The 23,333-nt window shown below is 40.1% G+C and overlaps 1 protein-coding gene across 1 annotated transcript in view; it reads right to left on the bottom strand.

Annotated features, from left to right (window-relative positions):
* Positions 1-23,333, bottom strand: part of scube3 (signal peptide, CUB domain, EGF-like 3) — a 69,489-nt gene that overhangs the window by 42,184 nt on the left and 3,972 nt on the right. Inside the window, exons 2-3 of the mRNA XM_053317167.1 lie at positions 12,444-12,566; positions 9,692-9,817 (exon numbers count right to left, since the gene is read on the bottom strand). Of these exons, the coding sequence (XP_053173142.1) occupies positions 9,692-9,817; positions 12,444-12,566 (249 nt within the window). The remainder of the gene's footprint in view (positions 1-9,691; positions 9,818-12,443; positions 12,567-23,333) is intronic.

The following is a 23,333-nucleotide window of genomic DNA, read 5'->3' as shown; positions in this document are numbered from 1 at the left end:
GGCAGAGCATTTATAAAAGGTGTCGCCTGAGGCCTCTCTCTTTTTCAGGGCAAGAAAGGAAAACTGACCACAAATGAGAGTTGCTGACTTCATTTCCACTGATAATGAATTACGCACTTCCAGCTGTTCTGTCCAAATGGCACAACATTTTTTTCCCCCCATGTTATTCTGAGACTCCACAAAAGGAATAAATGAACAGCAGAGAAACATCTATAAATCTTTTTCCATATTTGTTTATTTCCCAAATGAAAGATCTTATGTCATTTTTGCTGCTTTTATATGTCTGGCGGCTGCAGCACTTTGTGGCCCCAGCCTCCCCTGTGCGTGACTGCACTGTGGCTCTGGAGGTGACACTCCATATTCGCTCTTCCCCCTGACCACACTGGAACCTTATCCATCCCTCTGCTCAATGCATCAATAATCTGCTGTATACACAAGGCTTTTTTTTTAATAAACCGTCATGCGAAACTAATTTACTGTCTATTTGTCCAGTCTGAGAAGGCCTCTAGATTAAGTTTCCTTTCTGGGGAATTCTCAGCCCGGCAGAGTTAGAAATTACACTTCACTCTGTCCCCTTCTTTTTCCACACAGAAATGCAGAGACATGTGGATGCACCGAGTGTACAAACACACACATACAGTGCACAAAGTGGCACCTGACTAGACAGAAACCTCAAGTATTGATAAGTTGGTCAGTGGCAGGTAGCAGTCATGACCGTTTCTAAGTCTGCTGTCCCATTCTCACATTCCATCAGCAAAACTGTCTCTTTCCTCTAAAAACAACTTGTCATGTCAGTTGAGGTTGATGGGAAAAACATCACTCTGCAGGTGAACCAGCGCAAAGTTAACATTTAGACTTTAAGTCAGGGTAAAAGGAGGACAACTTAAAAAATAGTTTGGCAGGCTTTCATTCAACTGTGTGGCTGTCTTGGTGTTGACCTCACGGTCTCATCTCTCCATCATCAAAGTGGCAGCAACAGAGAGAAGAGCTGCCAGCAACCTACAGCTGCACCTTTGCAGATAAACTGTTAGCAGGCACAAAAAAACTCCATCTCCACAACTCATAGGGGAAAACATTCTAGCACATGCATAAAAGTCTCTCTCTTTCTTTATCCTTCACACACACGAACCCCAAAAATTCAAAAATGTTAAGGCTACACAAATACAACAGTCCTCAATGCATGCACAAAATGCAACGACCCTCAAAGGGCCTGGGGGAATTCTCTTTCCATACCCTCAGCGCATCAATGAAGGTTTCATTTCCTGATACCTTCATCCCTCCAAATGAGGCGTCGCCTGTCAGTAGATCTCTCCTGTTTAAATAGCTCCCATAATTGCCTGTGTTGTGTGCTGGGCAAGGCTGGCGTCCAAAGCAAATATTTCCAAGCGGAAAGGGGTTCTGGCATGGCCAGGAGAAGTGCTCATGTTATTTGGACTTAAAACATTTTTTTTTAATTCCCTTGAGAGGATGGAAAAAAATGTCTTAATCAAGTTAAAAGAGCTGCTTCACTTCTGAAAAATGATACATGTCTCTGCTCTATCATTGCTTTACTCGGAGAGACGAAGGGAAAAGGAAGGTTCAAATGGAGAGAGATTAAGAGATTGGTTGTGTTTGCGGAGGCCATGTCCGCTGGTTTCTCAGATAGCCTTGACTGTATATATAACATTTGGCCTTGCACAGAGCTTTAGAGCCATGTAAACATGGCGGTTGCCTTACAGAAACTCCTGAACCCTTATTTTGGAGAAATGCTCAACTCATTCGCTCTCCTATTTTTTAAAAGGTTCAGCGACTTAGGGGGCATTTATTACTGACCCAGAGTTTTTCTGCAGCGGGAGCGAGTGAAAAACTACTGCTGTCTGTCATCAAAGCTGTCCATGCATCCATCCCACTGCTTGGCTTCTGTCTGGAACAGACAGAACTGTCTCTGCGGTCTAGACAGACCAGAGACAAGGAGGTGAGTGGACGGACACTGGCCTCTTTGGGCATTTCATTTACAGGAGTTGAGGAGGCAAACACTCTTTAATAAGGCAGCAAATCGGAGCCATGTGCAGATGAACAGGCACCAGTTTGGCTTCAATGAGTATCAGTGAGGAAGGAGCGGCACTTACACAGAGAGCTCCAATTATAACAAGATCCCTCCTTATTTTAAACAACATTAAAGGATTTGCTTTTTTTCTCTCTGTCGCTTCAAGTTCAGTGACATAGCACATTTCTTCACCCATTTCACTGAACAGTGACCACAGCACCAGGTTTGAACCCAGTCTGAGAGGACAACTGAGAGCACAGACGGTGATACAGACTTTGAGTTAACAACGTTCAGCTTTAGTCTTACACATGTCAACTGAGGTTGTACAAATTGATATGTTGCAGGAAGTCCTGATCTTTCATCTACAAAATACACACTCTCTTAAATCATAGAAATATGTCTGACTATTGCAAACTGGAGGTTGATGTATTAAGATACTTACAGTACAGCTTAGCTTTGAACAATTTATTAGCCCCAGCGCTTCCTATCTGCCTGGCCCACTGTGTCTAATAAAGCTAACTGATTCACATCTGCTAAGCAAACATGAATAAAATCTCTGTTTACTGTACCATTTCATTCTTAAATCAGCAGTGAGGCTTGATTTTTTATGCTATTACATAAACAAAACTAATACAGCTTTGATTGAACTCAGACTTTTTCGACTTTGGGCCCGTCTCCAAGGTAACCATTTTGGTAAATAAGCACAGACTTCGATTCCATGTCCAATGTCTTGCTGAGTTCTTTCCTAAATGAAAAACTATGAGCTACGATCATGCGAAAATGGTATTTCTCTGTTCCTTCAAAACAAGTCTGGAAGTATTTTAAAAACAAAACCCCAGGATAAGTGTTTGGGTGGACAGCATTATGCCAAGGAGACAAGAGGCCTTGCATTGACGTCTGATGGCTCCCAGTCTGCTTGATGCTTACATCCCTAAGCCCAATCTCAGGCTTGAGTTTCCCTTAAAGCCCCATCGCCAGTGGGCTCAGCTGGAATTGTTCATTTCATGGTGGATGGGACTGAACAATCCTGAGAGAAGACAGAGAGAGTGTGTCGATGTAGTCTTCAGGAGCCAGCTAATGCACCAATCTCAAATCTGTCCTTTAACTCATCACTCCAGCTCCTCTCCTCTGAACTGTGGAAACCTGATCCATGCATGTCACAACAAAAGCAAAGTGACTGCTCACTGGGGAGAGAGTGGGGTATTTGCATCTGCAGCAGGGAAGTGAGGAGGGTTAGTGCTAAGCCCCAGCAGTGTCTGTACTTTCCTGAACCCCTCTGGGTATGATGGGAGAGGGGTTAACCAGATCATCATTGCCCCAACTCAATCCTATATATCCAGGGGTTAAAGGATGGGCTCACAATTTTTCAAGTCTGTCTCAACAATACTCATGAACTCACAAAAAATGAATATTGACACGTTTTTGTTTGGGTTTTTTTGTTTGTTTTGCTGCAATCACTCCTCCTGATCATACTGGCCATTAAGAGATCACTTTCAATGTGGATTTATTTTCAATGTGGACTGTGGATTTTGTCCCCATCACTTACATTGTAAATGCATCTGGAGGGGAACCTCAAATGTTCAGTGTGATCTGAAGGAACAATGACAGCATGCAAAGTCTATTTCAATGTTCCTATGGAAACGTGCCTTTTGTTTTAAAATGTGAAACTATCCTTTGAAAAGGTGGTAAAGGCACCTCATTCAGGCTAGAATCAAATGCTTTCTCGAAAGGTGAAGAGGTACAGAAAGTTATCATCACTGCTTTGGAAGAGAGGCCAATGCACTTAAAGGGAATACGTTTAAGAGCAAAGCAAAGGCTGCGGAGCAAATCAGCGTAACACTCTTTGATGACTACTTTTTCCCATCAGAACCTGGTCAATAATACATCAGCCCTGAAACCTCCTATTTGATTAGCCAACCTTGCAACACGATCCCTGAGGATTACAAGACACAGACTGACACACAGAGTCAGTCAGTCATCAACTCAGAGACTATGTGGTAGATGACAGGTAAATCCTTTCTATCAAAGATTCAAGGACATTTGCAATGCAATTGGCAAAAACAAAACAATGGCATTATAAAATTACAGCCATTAGCAAAACGCTAAACAGCATTAACCAACGTGACCTTTTCTTACTTTCTTCTTCAAAGCTGTTCTTCAAAACCACATTTCAAAGCTGTAATGACATTGCTTTTGTGTTATAGATCATGTAACGTCTTTGGGGAAGGTTAAAGTAAAAGGGCATTCATTTCCCTATAGATTGCAAAGGGAATTGAGCTCTCCTGAATCAATATAAATCAAATCAGTGTTGGTCAATAGAAATCAAAGGAACATGGTCTGTTAAGCTGTGTGTGTGGAGCTCCAAATCAGTCCTCTGGCAACATGAAGCAAAATGTCCCGACATGACGGAGCAGAGAATGATGGATATAAGTAACACTGAACTGACAAAAGCTTCTGCTTTTTTCAGCATGGTGGCGCTCTGTTGAACATCTGTAATGTCTATTTCAAGTCTTTGTTTCTCCCAGTGAGTCACGCTCACGGCTGCATTAGATTGTGGCATTACCATTTTTATGGGAACAAAAGAAATATCTTTATTTTTGTCATTTAGTTCCAGATAGAAGTGAAATGTTGTGATTTGCGGTTATGTGGACAGGGAGTATTTGTGCAGATGTTTATGATATTAAGCTACTTGAGAGAGTTTAATGAACTAGCGATGATAAGAGGATATTTAGGTTTCTGAAGGACCTCAACCAAAACACGTAGGTCATAAATGTGGGGACGGTGGTGCTACAGCGGGGAACTAATAGCCTTCCTACATCTGGTTTTCATTGTAAAGAGGATGTGTGTTTTAGATTAAATTGACATTGATTCCTCTGTTTTTCCTAAGACTCTAAAAATCCTTTACAGCCTCGCCATGAAAGAGGTGTGGTGATTAACTACCACCCCTCCCTCACCTCCACAACATAATAGTCGTGACAGTTATAAAAGATGTAATCAGGTTCTTATATGCTTCACTACCTCTCTTCAGTGTGAGTTTTGAGTGGGTACAATAGCTCCCTGTGAGGTAAATTATACAGTGAGTGACATCTCACTCCACACAGACAGGAGCAGTGTGCTGTGATATTGCATTGCTTCCACTTAGCTGACTTCCTGACATCTTTGTGGGGTTTAGGGCAGACAGGAGAGAGACCTCAGAAACCAGAGCATCCCCGGTGAGGCGCACGAGGCAGCGTTCTGCTTCATGCTCCACCGCCTTCTGCCACCGCCCAATGTCATTATGCTGCCAACACATCCAATTACAAGGAGTCATGTGGCACGTGCGGCGGCGAGCAAACAAAGAATACATCGGCAGGGATGCGTGTGCTCTGGCCAAACTCATGTCCCCGACCTGACAGTCGCACAGACCCGTGCCTAAAGACAGGAACAAAGCCTTAGGGGGCTAAAAGCAGAAGTTATGGATATAACTGTGAGTTTCTACTCTGCTGAAACCATGAAAAGCAGAGGAAATAATACAAAATTGCTGGAGCTTTTTCAAAGAACAACATAGGGTAAATCCAATGCGAAGCACCTTCAGGATCTCAGACTCTAAACTCAATGTGAACTTTTGAAGATCAAGTGAATGTCTCCTCTTCTGTAGCCCCGGGCACATCTGGTCTATAAGGGCTCTGAGGGTCTGACCTCGTCTGGGAACCAGCTGCTTAGGCTCTCCACTCCAGGACCAAGGAGACTAATCTTTTTCTCAGGGGCCAAAAAGGAGCTTAAACCTGGAAGAGGAAGCTGGGGCCTTAACATGAAACCTAGGCTATACCTCTTCCTTTCCTCTCTTGTGTTTGTGCTGAGGATTATTCCCTTAGCAGAGCAGAGCAGGGGCATTAGAGTGAGCTAAATTCTCTAGAAGAAGAAGTCTTTAGAGTCCTTTCATGTCTCAAGGCAAGAGTTGGATTTGTACTTGACAGCTACATATATTCACCACCATTCAGTGCGTCTTTATGCCATGTTTGCTATGCTGAAATAAAAAAACATGAGCCTATTTAATAATTAATTAGATCGATATCTTCACAGGAATAAAAGAGAATTTCTGAGACAGAATCCAAAGCCTTCCCGTTAAGTCTCTGCCCTTTTGCATGCAGGTCATTTGTTGTAAAAATAAAACATGGCAGAAGCTCCCTCGGTGTTTGATTGTGCGTGTTTCAAGATGACAAATTATATCAAAGAGATCGATGGATGCAGCTCTGTTTGATGCAACAGCAGCAGCCACACAACCATATATTGCAATTACACACCTGCACGCAAGGCGGGAGCTGATCCGCAACACAGCAAATGATCCACGCACTACTGAATGCTGCTGCTAAATGGCTTGGAAAATAGCCCCGCTTTACACTGTAGATAAGTTTATGTGCAAAAAAAAAAAAAACAAGAGAGAGAAAGAAAGGGAAAGAGAGAGAGAGCGAGAGTGAGCGAGAGAGAGAGAGAGAGAGAGAGAGAGCGAGAGTGAGCGAGAGAGAGAGAGAGAGAGAGAGAGAGAGAGAGAAAAAGACAGTAAGAGTGCAAGAGAGAGAGAGAACTTGAGACACTGAGGGCATTGTCAAGTTAGAACAGGTTTACTATCGATCTAAAGATGTGTGTTTTCCATTCCAGTGTACTGTAATCCCAGCATTACATGCAGTTCATCTAGTGAATGTGGGATTGATATGAGTGTGTTGTCTTGTGTGCCCGCATGTAAAGGCCCTTTCACAGTGAATCATTGTTAAGTGCTGATAAGGTTTTTCTGTCATCACTTCACCTCAACGCGAGATCTTCTGTAGCAAGTCCCCGGTTACTTTCCTCTACAACAAACTCACAGCAACGACCAGGGCAAGCCCAGTCTGCATCACGCTGAGCTTGTAACCGAGAGGGAGATGATTTTTGAAGAGCAGCAGGGTTTGACTTGGGGGTTTTGAAACAAAACAAAGGAATGTAAGTTGGGTGGATTCAAGAGAGTAGGCAAGATAGAAAGACAGAAAAAAAGGGGTGGGGGCATTGGTGGATGATGTCTATGTTTAGTAGCTCCCAGCAGCAGGAAGAGCAGGAAGGGTTTTTTTTCTCCTTCATTTCATAAGCTTTTAAGTGTAATACGCTCTCTGTGAGGCTAATATGAATGGCACACTGGTGAAATATTAAACCATGGGAAAGTACTTTCGGCTAACAGCTCACTCAGAGCTCCCAGCTCAGGGTCAAGCTCTTCATAAATTCACCCCCCTTTATTTTTACTTTATTTTATTTTGTGTAGGAGAAGCAACAAATCCAATAACCCAAACAAAACAGCAACACCAAAAAAAAGTGAATAAATTCTAAACATTTTGGCTTAATACAAGATGCACATGTGTGTGTGAGGGAGAAGAAGAGACCCTCTAAACTAGTCAAGACCCTCGGGCCCCTGAGCCTCCTGAGCCAGGTACAAGATGGCCCTGTCATGCAGAGCTATCTTTTGGTTTTACAAAATGAAACATGATAGACAAAAAAAAAAATGCAAACCAAGTGGTACATAAATTTGCAAGTAAATAATACATAAATAAATGAATAAATAAATAGAGCGAGCGAGAGAGAGATATAAAAAAGAGAGATAAAAAGAAAGAAAAGAATGTGGAAACTAATACTTAAATAAATGGGCTATTGTTATTAATACTAATACTACTACTAATAATAATATCATGTGTATAAAATTCAACATCATCTTACTATTGGATATAATTAGTGAATTCAATTGTAAGCATAATAGTAATCATCATATTATTAGATTATAACTAATTTTGTACTATCAGTAGCAATCTAATATAATAGCAATATTGATCAACATCATGATCATCAAAATTAAAGTAATATTAAGATATTGTTTCATAATAATGATAACCCCATCATCATCTTCATCCCACCAATATCAGTGTCCATAATAGACAATAGTAGAATGTGTGATAGTTATTATAACAGCAATAATAATAATAATAATATATCAGCATCACCATCTTATACCATATTGTTTGAGATGCATTACTTTGGAGTTGGCTGCACAACCACTATTATCACCATTACCATATATTTGCATTAGTATGTATTATTATGGTTACCAATTATCATCAATTTAATCATATTTTAGAGAAAAAAAGGATGATAAATAGTGACAATACAGTGAAAGAGAAAATGAACAATCAATCATGAGAGGGAAAACAAGGTGAGGAAGAAATTAATTAATTAATAAAACTCCATCGGCATATTATTATCATTATTGCATCATCATCACCATTGCGGTTATAAAACTAGCAACTAGATTAATAATGAGTTAATGATACACCACCTTTGATTGTAATCAGTGCTATGAAGAGGTTGGTCCAGTGGTTGATGTGTAATGATTGCTTTGATTTCCAGTTCAGCAGAACTATTTTTCTAGATCTAAATTGTGCGATTCGGCAACCAAATAAATAGTTTTTATTTGTGGCAACTATCCAAAAAGAGTCAACTGGTTGGCATGTTCAGGTTGAGTGAGAGTAATCGTCAGTGCTACCTTAACTGCAGTGTGAAGTGTCTGTGTCAATTCAGTCCATTTCTAACATTTTTTGCTGAGTGATGCGAGTTCTATGAATAGTTTTATACAGTTACTCGTCATAGAGAAGGTATTTTTACAGATTTGTGTCCAGAGGTTGGGGTTGGGAGGGATAGCCAGGTCATTTTCCCTTTAAGGAGTTGGGATTTTTATAGAGTTATCTGAGCTGGATAGAAGTTTATAGAGTTTAAAGATCTTCTTTTTTTTTTTTTTTTTTTGGAGTCTGTGATCTTCATGATTTCTTCAGCTAGTCTCGAGGGGTGGAGTGGGTTGTTGGTTATATTAATCTTTGATTTAATGATGGATTTAAGTTGTTGGTGCTGAAAGAGCAGATGTCTCCCTAACTCCATACTTATGGATTAGTGTGTTGAAAGTTGAATGAATCAGTTTTTTTTTTTCAAAAAGGAGATGAAAGTGAGTGATTCCTTTGTATTGTCATGTGGGAAAGTGAATGGGAGCGTTGCCAGACAGGAAGTCAGGGTTGTGCCAAATTGGATTGTACTTACAGGATGATTTTAGTGATTGTGTTAGCTTTCCACCAGGCTGTCGTAGAGATTACTGTATTTGGGAAGAGGCTGTGCCTTTTGATTGATCGGGTTAGGAAAGTTAGGTCTGTAATTAGGATTTTTTTTTTTGCATGGGGAATGCTTTAAATCTATCTGTGAGTTACTTTGTTTGGGTTGTCGAATCTATCTAATTAGGTATTTCTGATTGATTTGCTAGGAAGTAGAGTGGGAAGTTTGATGTTTTAAGACCATGTCAAGATTTCTTTTTTATATATATATATATTTCCTTCCTTGTGAAAACACATTTGGAGACTGCCTGCTATGTGAAACGAGCAGTCTAATAATACATAATACAGCACCCAAACATAAATTAGCATCCATTATGTGAAATTAGACATGTAGAGTGAAGAATTTATGCAACCGCATGGGTTACATTAGACTGAGAATGAAATCTGACACATGAAGGTTAATGTATATGTTCTCCTGACAAAAAGCCCTTTATATAACATTTTCCTGCATAATGAAGAAAATGACAAGTTAGGCACTGAAAGTCTGGAAAAACAGTTTAGCACACACACTCACCTAGACAGTTGTGCCCATCGTGTGCCAAGCGGAAGCCATCATAGCATGTGCACCTGTAATTTCCTGGGATGTTGATGCACTCGTGGACACAGCCACCATTGTATTCAGTTGCACACTCATCCACATCTGCAGAGAGAAGATACACAAGGATTTGAGAGCGGACACTTCAATTACTCAATATAATCAAGATCTGGTTCACAGTTTGTAGCAGCAGCCTTAACATACTAAAATTAGGCTATAACGCACAATTTCAGGGAATTGGAAGATCTGTTTTGTTTCATCTTGACTTTCATAAGAGCACTTATGAGGCAAACAGGAAGGGGAAAACAGCTGTGGTAATTAGTTGGTTCACCTGTTTCTGATGTAATTTGGATACATGCCAGGACCTCACTGACATGGTTTAATTTCTAAAGCCCATTACTAATAGCCAAGATTTTAAGCCATATTTAATATCCTAAAATCTACTTTCATGCCAAGATGCTGTTTTTTCCCCTTGGAATTGTACTATTGGCAGGATGTGAAAGTTTCTGAAACAGTATTTTTTCCAACACAGGAAACCTTCTGCCATGACCCACAGCATGAAGTCAGTCAGTGGTGATACTTGCAGCTTGTTATACAGTACTCGTCAAAAGTTTGAAAACAATATATCATTCAAGTGAATGGGAAACTTTTCACTGGTACTGTATATGTGCAGAAAAGTCAGGATTCGTCTTTACAATTAAAGGCATACCAGAAAGTAGGAATATTAAAACAGTTGTATTCTTATGTGTATAGATGTCATCAAAGAGGAATCTCCATAAATTAGCACTCACATCATTGATATTACAGACTGAATGGTAACTTATATTTAACAAAAGACTAATATTGACTATCAGAGTGAGAAATCAACTAAAACTAAAGTTCATCAGTGCTAGTAGCTAAAACCAAAGACATAAATGAGACTGCAGAGAGAGGAGTATAAGAAGAGATTGCGGATTGGTATGACACTCTGAGTGGAGTTGTCTGTTATAGTTACGATGATGGATTAGGGGCCCTGTACTGAGGAGACCCAGACAAGGTGGACCAAGAACATTGTGCATCCACACAGCACTTACTGGCCCATTTAGGGCCGATGATCCTGGTCGTTCAGCTCCTATTTGAGGATGCCTCACTCTGGGCTTAATTTGATTTGACAGCAAAGGGATGGGGCTGAAACAAAGAGACACTCTCCTGCTCCATGCTTTTCCACTTCCTACACATTTCTGTCATTCCCCGATCACAGCACGCAGTCACCCATCACTTCCCTGCTGCTCTCTAAACGTGAAACGCCCACAACATGTTAACACAAAAGTGTTTCTTCTCCAATAGCTTTGAATTAGTTTTGATTCAATGCTTGTCACATCCTCCCGAGTCAATTCAAGTGTTGTCCCTTCATATCTAAAATATGTGAATTTGTTTTTTATACAAGCAGATATATACTTTATGGTTGAGGTTTTTTTTTGGTTTATTGACAACATACTAATAAATAATAAAATACAATATAACAGAGATTGCCAACAATAGAACAATAAGGGCATGAACCTCATTCATCATTGTCATTGTCCCTGCTGTTTTCACTGTCCCCTAATCTAAATCGTTTGAGTTGAACATCAATCTTTTTTTTTTTAAGAAGACAACAAAGCAGAAGGTAAAAAACAACCTCTATTTGTTAGGCACAAAAAGATAACGTAAATGTTTTAAAAACATAAAGTCACTATGAAAAGCCACATGGCAGAATTAAATTGAAATGTATTTTGCAAAATCTGTTGGAACTGTTGAAGCAGTAATGATTCAGTCAACCAGCATGTGAATTTTGGCTTTCCTTTTACATTGTCTTCATGCTTATTATAACAAATAGATGCTAGCCTGGTGCAGCACAAATGTTTGTGCATGACTGCCATCCACATACACACTGCTCAGATATTACCATCAGTTACTCAACCATGTATTTTTTCTTTCTTTCTTTCTTTTTTGATTTTATCAATGTTGCTTTAGAATTTTTCTTTACAAGTATATCAGCCTTGAGGAACCATCAGCTAGCCTTCAGTTCAATGGAAACCCAACCTGGCACATATTTTACAATAGATTCAATAAAGCAAACTTTTATGACCTACAGGCAGGAGGCCATGAAAAACACTCGGTCAAGTAAATGAAAGAATAATAATAGTAAGGAAAAAAAATGACATTGTGAAGTATGGTTTTGTAATAACACTAATAAAAATTGTGGGATATAATGATCCAGAGGCTTTGGGCACATTGAAAAAGGCAAGAAAAACAGACTTGTGTCTGACAGTCTACAAGGCCTCTGGCTGTGGAAATATCCCTGACTGCTTGGCAGGGCTTCTGACTGCCGTTTCAGCCACTATCTTAATTCTCTCCTCTAACATGTGTAGGAAATTTACTGCTTCATTTCATCTTGTCACAAAGGAGCACTCTGCACCTGGCTTTTCCCTTCCTCTGTTCACCGCTCTCTCTCTCTCTCTCGTCTCTCCTCCCTCTTCAGGAGAGTCTTAAAGCTAATGAGTTATGTTGAGTGAGACAGAAGTTCTTATCAAGGCTGTCACTGGCCTCGGGGCTTACGCTAAGAGAGATAAGACAAATCAACGTGAGAGATGTGGCCTTTCCTTCAATTTACTGTAACAAACCTGCCTTCCTGCTCCCACAGACAGGAGCAGAAGTTTGTGCCTTCAAACCACAGGTGAAAATGAGGACATTAATCTAGTGAAACTTTTACCTTCACACTGTTTGCCATCCCCTTTATAGCCTGACTTGCAGATACATTTGTATGACTTCAGGGTGTTCTGGCAGATGGCATCGATGCTGCAGTTGTCAAGAGCCTCTGCACACTCGTCCACATCTAGAGAGGAAAAGGGAGGGAGGAAGGAGGGCGGTTAGTTGATGAAACTAAAACACTCTTGATGATGGTTTCACATTTATACCACAAATAACACACTTTTGTGAATGTCAAACTTCATGTAATTGATTTTGACTCGCTCCAAGTAAAACATCAAATAGAAAGACGCACAAAAAGAACAGTGAAAAGTAAATCGCATTTCTATAATTATGTGGTTAAACTGGGTTAAGTTGGTGGCTTTGGAGAACCTTTGTTCCAAAATGATGAACACGGGCTCCTTGTTTGTAATCAAAAATAAACACCCACTTATTGATTGTTGTGCAGTGACCTGAACAAATGGACACGTATCTCTCAAAAAAAAGGGTCAAGAAAGAAAGCCTGAAAAACAAAGGAGGATTTTTCACAATTACATCTTGGGACACCCCGATGGCCCAAAATTTAAGGCAGCAAACATGACCAACCTCCATGGCTAGGATCCACGAAGACCCCCTCATTTCACCCACCATCATTTTTCAAGCAATAAAAAGATTTAAGCTAAATGCTGCATAATGTCAGCATGCTAAGACATTGTTAACACATTCATCTATAAAAAGGTGTTATGTTTACCATGTTCACCACCTTGGTTTAGCATGTTAGCAGCCAACATTTGATAAAGATTAGTATGACTTAACACATGCTCAGGGGGATGGGAATGTCAATAATGGCATTTAAAAAGCACTGGACAAACAGAAATTTTGAAGTGATGATGGCACTATAGGAAAAGTCCCAGAGAGGTCTATCTGCAGTCCCCCCCATGTTGTCACCGTTACAGCACAAGATCCCTATCCTTAACCCCAACCATCCCCCTTTCTCGTGCATCAACCTAACCATGGATAAAGTGGGTGTGTTGTGCAGGTCCACACATAGACCTACTTGATTGATCTGCTTTGCACCAGAAATGTCTATTCTAAATTTAACGGTACGCTAATTCATCAAGTCGTTCTCAAAGTACTTCAATCTGGACCAATTTACTAGAGCGACTGACAGACTGATATCGCCATTCCTAGATCCATGCAGCTGGTGTAACTAAAAATCAATCCAATATAAAAAAGCCTTTTGAATAAGCAGTCTTCATTGGAATGACAAACAACAATGCTTTTGATCTAGTTTTCAAAAAGAAATTTACAGTACGAACTTCAGTCAAAGCAGGATGTCCAAGCTAAAGATTAATTAATCATATTTATGGTTGATTAGTACTCAGAGTCCTAATAACTGGTATGTGCGTTGACAGAATAGTTCAGCATAAAAGTAACGGTTGTGTAACTGCTGCAGTTTGAATTATAAGTGAGAGAAAAGATAAGAATGGAAATGGATTTAACCAGAAGCATGATCAGGTTTGCCTTCATGGAGCCCCTAATCCCACCAGTTAACTAGCCCAGGTGTTTAGGATTACCTCCCTACACACAGGGGAAGGGCAGCTTAACAAGGTTTACATAGCTTCCAATATCCACTCTTATCACAAGCCCTCTGCAGGAGCTGGCTGATCCCACTGGGAAATGACCTGCAACCTAAACCCCTGAGCTTAATATATTGACTATATCTGCCTATTCTGGGAGGACGCGGAGTCTGCTGTGGAATTGAGGACAGTGACAATGCAGCATGCACAAAACTGTGTGGAAAATCTGTATCACAAAATCTACCTGTTCCAAGGGGTTTGAATGTCTTTTGGTGAATTTAGTGGAAACAACACAATAGCAGTTTATTAATGCTGGTGTTACGCCAGTGAGAAAACACAGCTACAAGGTCAGATGCTAGCTGGAGAGTCCAGTATTCATACCCATCTTACACTCTGATATCAATTGAAAAATCCACTTAAAAGATTTCTACTTGATGATAGTGTGAAGTGTCTGAGTTAAGGTTAGGTTTAAAAAGCATAGCCATATGCTAGTGGCTCTGTGAGGATGCACTTAGGTAAAGAGGTCCTTTGAGCTAATGCTTGCATGCTCTCAATTCCTGATGTTTAATACTCATGTTCACCATGTTAGTTTAGCAGCATAGCATAATAACATTTGTAAATTAGCACTGAACACAAAGTAGCACAACTGAGGCTGATGGCAATGTTTTGCAAGTATTAAATTAATTTGATGATGGTACTAGTGGAAAAGTAAAGATATCACCAAAGTTACTGATATTCATTCAGTGGAACAGTGAAACAGGAATGTCATGGCAATCTTTTCAATACTTTTTGAGACATTTCACTCAAAACCCAAAAGTCAACCTCATGGTGGTGGAAAAGTCAGAAGGCTTCATCCTCTGGGGACTGAATACGTAGTCAGAGGAGATGCATACATTGAATGCTGTTTGTCACCTGATACAGAAGTTGAACATCAACACTGGACTTTCACCAGCTTAAGTGTTTCCAAACAGCACTATTAGCCGTATGTGTCAAATAGTATTTTAGTTTCTGGGCAGCATGGCATTCAGTAAGAACCTGAGGTAAGTTGTGGCTCCTCTCTTGCTAAGTTTCCATGATGCTATTTAGGGATGCAGTAGCTCCCCTAGCCCTGTATTGATTTATATTATGTGAGAACAATGTGAATTCTCACGAGGAGCAGCCTGGGTCCTTTCTCCTCACCGACTGTCTTCCAGGGCAAGAGCAAGGAAAGCTGTGTGAGGAAGTGTTTTTCAATAGAGGAGATATTAATCACAACAAAATATCTGTCTTATAGTCAGGTTTCTCTGTGCCAAGTCTCTGTGATAATTAATATACATTATGACAGAAACTCAAAGCACCCGTCTTTTGTTCTTGTTATTAATGTTCTCATCTGAAGCATCAATTCACTTTAGCTTTGTAGCCTGTAACATTGCCAACTCTCTCTCTCGCTCTCTCTTTCCCTTCTCACACACATACACACACACAAATGCAGGGTCACGATTCAAACATGCCTGAAGTCAGAAATGGCACCTACCAATTGACTGTATAACACATTAGATGAAAGGTTAGCCTGTATAGTGGTATCATTATTTCACAATGAAGAAATTAAAACATTACATGTCATGCAACTTAAGTGACATTTTAAATGACGATAAAACAACTTGCTGCTATATTTAGGCTTTTTATAAAATGAAAATAGCCTCCAAGTTTGGTACAACCACCTAAACTGGTGAAATTATGTACCTAAATGCAAAACCTGCCCCCTCCTCAAAAATTCTCCCTCAAACCATTTCAATTAAAGTTGCGAAATCTGCTCTACAGCTATATACTTGCACAAATATTACATGTTTCATCTTCTTACTTCCTTTGCCAACTGTCCAAAAACCTATTAACAAAAATTTGGACATTAACTGTGACACAAAGAGACAAGTACGAGGGGATGATCGAACTCTAATGTCAAACGAACAAATAACTCCCACGTCGCTGTTGCCTTTGGTGTGAGCTGCAAAAATTGAAATATATACAAATTATGTAATCTTGGCCCACAAACTACAATAGTATTCTTCCAAAGTATTGTTTAAAAATCCACCCATAATGAGTTACTGGGAGCGTTCCAGCGGACAAATGGACAACAAAAGCTAAATGTGCTGGTGTTTTTGGAAACCCTAAACGCTTTTGCCATGGAAATAAACATGTCAGAATGAATATATCCTTCAGTTCAGTCTTCAGAGAAAAAAAAGTTAAATACAGCATGTTCAGTAATGCTGCTCTGGTAATTGACTCATGCCTAAGATGAAAAGATTGTGTTTTTCATTGAAAGTTTCTTTCATTCTTTTGTGTTGCGGAATCGCAGTTGTTCGGAACAAGTTAAGGCAGCGGATGAAGCTGGCGCTTCGAGACAAGGATGAATAAACAAAGTCAAAAACCAAAGAAGAAAGAGATGTTGGGCAATGCCCAGATGTTTAAAAAGTTTCCTTCAGGGAATGTGTCATTCTGGATATTGCTGTAGCAGCTCTCCACTGGTTCATGTACTTTAGCATATTAAAGCCACAAATAGCTTGAGTCTGTGTTTAAACCCACTGACATTCTCGGAATATTGAATTCAGTGATTTTGTTGGATGAAACCAAGTCATACAATGAAGGATGTTTTCTCTACTCTGAAACCAATTCACTTTACGCTCTCTTGTATGCTCAATAAAACTTGAAACTTTGCCATGTGTCAAACTTCTAAATCCCTAAATTCATCGTTGCAAGCTCTTGACTCTGCAAAGCGGATTTTAGGTAAAAGGGAGAAGGGATGCAAGGCTAGGTGGGCTTATATGTAGGATTTAATATCATTTTATTAAATTTGCCGGATAAAACATCCTAACGTCTTCACGAGTAGTTATTAGGAAAGTTACTCTGAAAAGCCATTAGTCCATTTGGACTTTGATTTTATTTCAAAGTAGTCCCCACATGTAAGTTGCCAAGGGCTGGCGGCTAAGGGCTGCTGGCTGTGGAGGTGAGACCTTGTCAGAGGTGCTTTTCCTCCCTGATTTATGAGAAGGCCTTGGGATAAGCAGTGTATTTAGCTGGGCCGGCTTGAGGGGGTGTTAGCAGGAATAAGACTCAGAAGGGAGAGTGCGAGTGTGTGGGAGAATTGTAGGGCCGAAGGTGTGTAGTTCAAACATAGGGTGATGTTTACTTTGAGTGTTGAGACCCTCGCTGTTTGCTTTGCCCCAAACTTCCTTCAAATACAGAAATAGACTGAGTGGAGCTGGGACACCCATAGGTGTAGCTTTACTCGCGCTGCCTGCAGCCAACTCCAAAATAATACTCAGAAATATGGACCAACTGATGCTTTCAGTCAGTGAGGGCAGTCAACTATTCAGCTGCGTCCTCCTGACAGAATGATTTGATGCAACATTTTCGGTCACGCATTAGAGACAACATTTTCTTTCTTGACAAAGGCATTTTCAGATAAATCCTTCATTTTCATAAGTTTCTTGCTGCAGAGGAGGAGGAAGGGTGCTGGGTTCAATTCCATAAAAAGGTGTTCTTGGGATCACAGTGTTTGTCATTCTGTGTATAATTACAAAGGAACAAGTATTGTAATTATCCATCTCAGCACCACACTTACACTATACTTAGGGTTGCGGTTGAGCAGGATGGGGTTAAGGTCAGGATAATTACTTTATGTACAGAGCAGCAGAGTCTAAATGGCTGTACTGTATGAACACTTATCTTAACTTCGCTGTGAGCATTTGTTGTAAACGACCCATATGATGATACTGTATGATGTAAACTCATAAACAACCTCTTAGAGTGGTGGCTCATTTTCGCTGTGTTGATTTAATGATTGGTGCAACTACAGCAATGAAAGCTAGAGGAAAACAAAAACTGAAAGATTATATAATGCCTAACTTTCCTGTGTACTACAAAAACACATTTTCTGAACAGATCAAACCAGTATATGTTATACCCTGATTGAAGCCACATACAACCAAATCATGTGTTTGAACCACAATTAAATGAAACCGATGAAAAAAATGTAATCTGTTTCTTGCCTTTAATCTGGCTGAGCAAGAGGAAATGAGGGTGAGGTTGCGGAAAGGACAGGAACTATGGCCACTTGTTGCAACATTATCACAGCACACTGTGAAAATGTCATGGATTTTCAAGTTGTGCAGGCCCAGCAGAGTAGCTAACCTCCCCTCCCAAAAAAAAAAAAAATGGTTTTGATGAAATGCAGACGTCAACATTAACACAAAATTTAGCATCTCTCTCCCCCTCCCCACCCTCCTGCCCAGATCCCCTTCAGCTAATGAAGGGACACACTGTTGGCTGTCCAGCAAGCCTTCTAAAAAGTTGTGAATAAAAATATCAACTGCTTCCATTCGGGATATTTACACTCATCCTTCACACACTCTAAATGTTTAGGAATCATGACCACTGACTGATCCTGTGCTTTCAAAAACTGTGATCCCAACTTCAAAACCCTAGGCCCCTCCCTGCAGATGCCCACCAACCATGAAGCCTCAGATTAATCTGAGGATGACAGGAAAATGAACAAGAACATGCAAGCTCAGTTTTAGGACAGCAATATCATGTTTGCCAAAATACATTAACTGAGTCCAAATCTATGCTTTTTATAGCCAAGAGTGCACAGAACTTCAAACTGGTTTATCTAATTATAATCATGAAATAATTACTAATTAAAATGTGTTGTGTCTCTCTGTTTCAAAATTGTATACTTTAGTGTGCTCATTCTGTGCAAATGAATTTCCATTTTAAAAAAGGGGGCCTCAATGGTATAATTCGTGTCCTCATTCATAAAGACACTTAATGCTGTCTTTATTTAGAGATTTTTCCCTATAATAAAAAGATCCACTATTCATTATTAGCTCTGTCACTTTCCAGAGGCACAAAAGTGGAAAATTAAGAGGGAAACAGTGACTTAGTCTTGCTGAGCTTATTTGGTCCAAAGTAATGTACTCCCTCAACTGTTTAGTCTACAACTGTCTGCTTCTGTATTACGCAAAATGCTGATATATAATAGATGTGTATTTGGTGTGTCTTTAATACAACACTTCAACCGACACCAGCCAACACATACAAGTTCTTTGTATCTACTATTTCAATCCGTTGACACATTCATGAGCATTTTATATCTTGTGCTTTCCAACCAAAACAGACAGTGATGAGCCTTTAGAGCAAGTTGACTCACCCCGTGTCATTTATAAAACATTTCTCAAGGTAGCGCGGACTCAAGCTCTGTAAATAAAAAGTGTCCATTCTGTGTGATTCTGATCATAGAGCGAGCATCTGGTGCTGTGCCTTCCCTTTAGCATGTGTGGCCTTAATAGACTATGACTCACAGACCTCCGGACCACCTCCAGAAGGAAAACACTTATTACAGTAATTAAGTGAATCATAGAGTAATACTAAGAGAGCGCAAAGAGTGACATGACACACTAAGTGTTGGAGGTCTAATACATACCACACTGAATAATTGAGCATAACTTGTAATAGTTTGCCATTAGGAGACAAATTGACAAGAAATTAATTTGTACCATTCAGTGGATTTTTCCCTCTTCTTGGCATGTGTCCTCCTTAATGACTTTTTGGCCTCATGCAGCATATTTTATATGTGGGAAGGGTGGCACTTAGTCCAGCTGTATACTTTATATTTATACAACCAGAGCTAACTGACATGACACTCTCCCCTCAGCACACAGCAATTACATTCATTGGTGGTTGCTTTAGCCAGATACAGTACCAACTATAAAGATGGCAACGTAGCAATTACAGCACAAGTGTGATATTTTTAGTTGTTTCCTGTCAAACTGAGGTATAAAGTGAATGGTTCTCTGTGTAAGTTGTGAAGAAGGCATTAACTACCGAAGCTCAGAAATGTGAAGTTCAGTGGGCTGGAACTGACTGGATATGTGGCTCATTTAAATGCTGTAAGACAGCACAATCACTTAACGCAAACATTTCACTTACATACACATATCAAGTGTTTAATGGCTGGTCAAGCAGTGCTTCTGGCAGACTGCATAAAGGGACATCAGAGCAGAAAATACAGACTCTGATCTGTTTAAGCTTTACATGGAGAGGCATGAAGAACATATTTTATGGCAAATTTGGGCCAAGATTTTGTTCAGAAAACACACAAAATCAAATAAATCAGAAACAAAACGACTGGTAAGGTGACCTGTGTTATAGCCTAAAACATTTTCACATATTTTTATAGCTTACAATGTGAGTCTGGATGACAAGAATCAGTTATAATCTTGCTAAATATTAGACTTAGAGCTGCAACTAATGAATATTTTAATTATTGAATTAACTACTGAGCATTTTCTCTATTAACCTATTTATGGTCACTCACTTCAATAATGTTTTTTATTATTAATAACAAAAACTACAATAAATGTGCAATTGCAGTAGACCGTAAAACATGGTTGACTGACAGACGACAGCATTGCTTGTCATTTCTTCCATATGCACTCCTCAAATTGTCCGTCTGCATACTACATATTTTCCCTAAAGACTTGGTTTCTGTATCATCGCTGGAATTATAGGCTAAATTCAAAGTGAACCCTGCAATTAATTGGTGCAGCACCATGTCAAGTCTGGCAACTCTGAATAGTCTGATATAATTATAGAAATATAATTGTGTTGACATTTGTATATTAACAGAAGAAATGTTAAAAGACTCATGCAAATGTTCTTACTTTTCCATTCCTCACATTTCCACCATCAGACACCCACTTATCTAGACTACTGGTTGATGCAAAGCCTGTAATTGTCTGTTCATTCCAATGATGTGCTTGTTTGAAATTGAGTTTTTCCAACTACATACGCAATTTGAAACACTTGTTAAACATATATATATATATATATATATATATGTATGTATATGTAGAGAGGAAGGGAGAGAGACATTTTCCATTAACTTTGATGTCTTGCAATAGTTCATAAAGGACTGCCAATGATTTCACTATATGGATCTAATATAAGCTTGAGAGTGACACAAATGTGATCAATCCAGGAAATTCCGCTTTTTTTAACCTTTATTTATTCAGAAACACCCTGATAACATTGACAGCTGGAAGGTTTGTTGAGGTTGAGGTTAAAGTGCTTGCTCAATGGCACCTCAGTGGTGTTAATGGGCAAGCGCTGCTTTTTCAGATTTATCCTGTCACGATTCCAATCACAAGCCCACTTCTAACCTTACGGCCACCACTACCCTACTAAAAAGGACTAGACAGGTCTATGATTGATAGTGCAGTAATTTAAAATAAAAGAGCTACGAACAACCAGTATTTCCCATTAATCAATAGTATAAGCTATTACAGTCTGCAATTAATTTATATCCCGAGTTCACCAGGGGTGATTAAATACTACAGAGGGTCATATGGTTTTTCCCATGCCTCTGTCCATTGAGGAAGTCTCAAATTCATCAGTTAAGTCATCCCTCTTTCTACCCAGAATGCATTGGCCAGAACCCACCAAATAAATAACTTTTTTTTTTCATCTGGATTCCTTGATGTATTGGGTTGGATTTTTCCATTACTAAGCAGAATAAGAGCATTTCCTTTCACTTCCAGCAGTCTCTAAAGCTGGCGCTCACCATCAGGAATGTAAACATACACAGTCTGTAAACAAGGCTCTCTCTGACCCCCAACCCCCCTCCAACAACGCTGACCACCGCAGACCAGCCTAATGACGTCCCTCCCTGACCCCCCCAAACTCTCAAAGAGAGACGCAGCCCCATTATTCAGCCGAGAGGTCAGAGGAGGGAGCGGGTAGAGGCCTAAGGAGGAGGAAAGATGGTGTAGCGCCGGTCTAAGAAAGTACAGAGACTAAAATGACAGGCTCACTGATATCCTCTCCTGAATCACAGTATCCCCAATCAGTGAGTAATGGAACAGAAAAACAAATGTGGGCTCTGTGGGGGGGGGTTAGAGGATTAATGATCTAAGAGCTGCTGCAGCTGGCTGAGGGACGGCACTGAGGTTCCTCAGCGAGCCATCAGCACTTTTGGAGGGGGGCTCTAGAGGTGAGTTTAAGACTGGAGAGGGGGGGGGGGGGGGGTCAGAGTGTCATCAACACTGGCTCGATCCTCCCCCGAAATCAACAGGGATGTTGTCAGCACAGCGGCGCATCTGTACGGAGAACAAAGGCCACTGACAGGGTGAAAAGGAAAGGGAGGAAAGATGGGAGCAGGATAGAGAAATTTTCTAATTTTAACCACAGAAAAGCATCACAGGCCTCATTTGGAACATATTGTTCAGATTAAAGCTTGATAAATAAACAAACTAGCATAGATAGTTTCTGCAATCCTTACGCCTGACTGCAGGGAATTTTACCACTGGTCACTGGTGTTCCATACAAAGCAGTTGTCCTAGTGTTCTCAGGAAAGTTTGGGTGATTTAAATTACATGTATTTGCCTTCCTCTCTTACACACACACATCTACAGCTTTGTCAGCCCTGCAACCATTCTAAATGAGGTGACAAATAGTGGTCACAAGGGCCTCGCTGGTTGCTGATAAAGTGATTTTCTGCTCTAGGTAGGGAGAAAAGGTACCATGACGGAGGGATCACCAGAAGCCGATGGGTTCCCCTGGGGGAACCATGGGAAATCTGCAGTGTCCACAGGTTATGGTTTCGTTTGGCTGTCACCTAACATTCATACTGCATACAAAATGTGGAGAACAGAGCAATGGTTGTGTATCACAGAGAATATTGTATGCATGTAGGTGATGAGAGGAGACAGTAGCAAACTGAAGGAAAAGCAGAAATGACAATCACCCTAACCACAAAGACACACACACACACACACACACACACACACACACACACACACACACACACACACACACATGATTTCCAGGAGACTTTAAATCAATGCTGGATACATTTCACTTAATGTAGATACAGAAACGCTGCAATGTTGCAAAAATGTTATCTTTGAGTTTTGCAAAGTAAGGGTGGAAGGATAACCCAGTTCTTGTTTTTCCTAACTTGAGAATATAAGAAGACATTCCAGCTCATTATTATTATTTTTAAATGACCAGGAGAAATAGATTGATTAAATGTTAACCTTTTGGAAAGTGCACAAATCAAAATGTACGTTTTGGAGGCCTTGAGGAGGGAAGTCACATTGCTTTAGGCCAGAATCTTTGACACTCTGTTGCAGAGAGGAAAATGTCTTGGTTTTACATTCCAGCGGCCAGGATGAAAGTGAGCAACTGTCCAGAACGAAGGCCCACTGAATCGCCTTGGGTCACATCTTGTGCCAGATAGCTTCGACTTAACATGTGCCTGTAAACATGGCACTCACTCTGTCTGTGGCTGCAGCTCGCCT

Source organism: Scomber japonicus, chromosome 4 (genome assembly GCF_027409825.1).
Source record: "Scomber japonicus isolate fScoJap1 chromosome 4, fScoJap1.pri, whole genome shotgun sequence".
Taxonomy (NCBI): domain Eukaryota; kingdom Metazoa; phylum Chordata; class Actinopteri; order Scombriformes; family Scombridae; genus Scomber; species Scomber japonicus.
The sequence above is the reverse complement of the archived record's forward strand: the minus strand, read 5'-3'. Positions and strand labels throughout refer to the sequence as shown.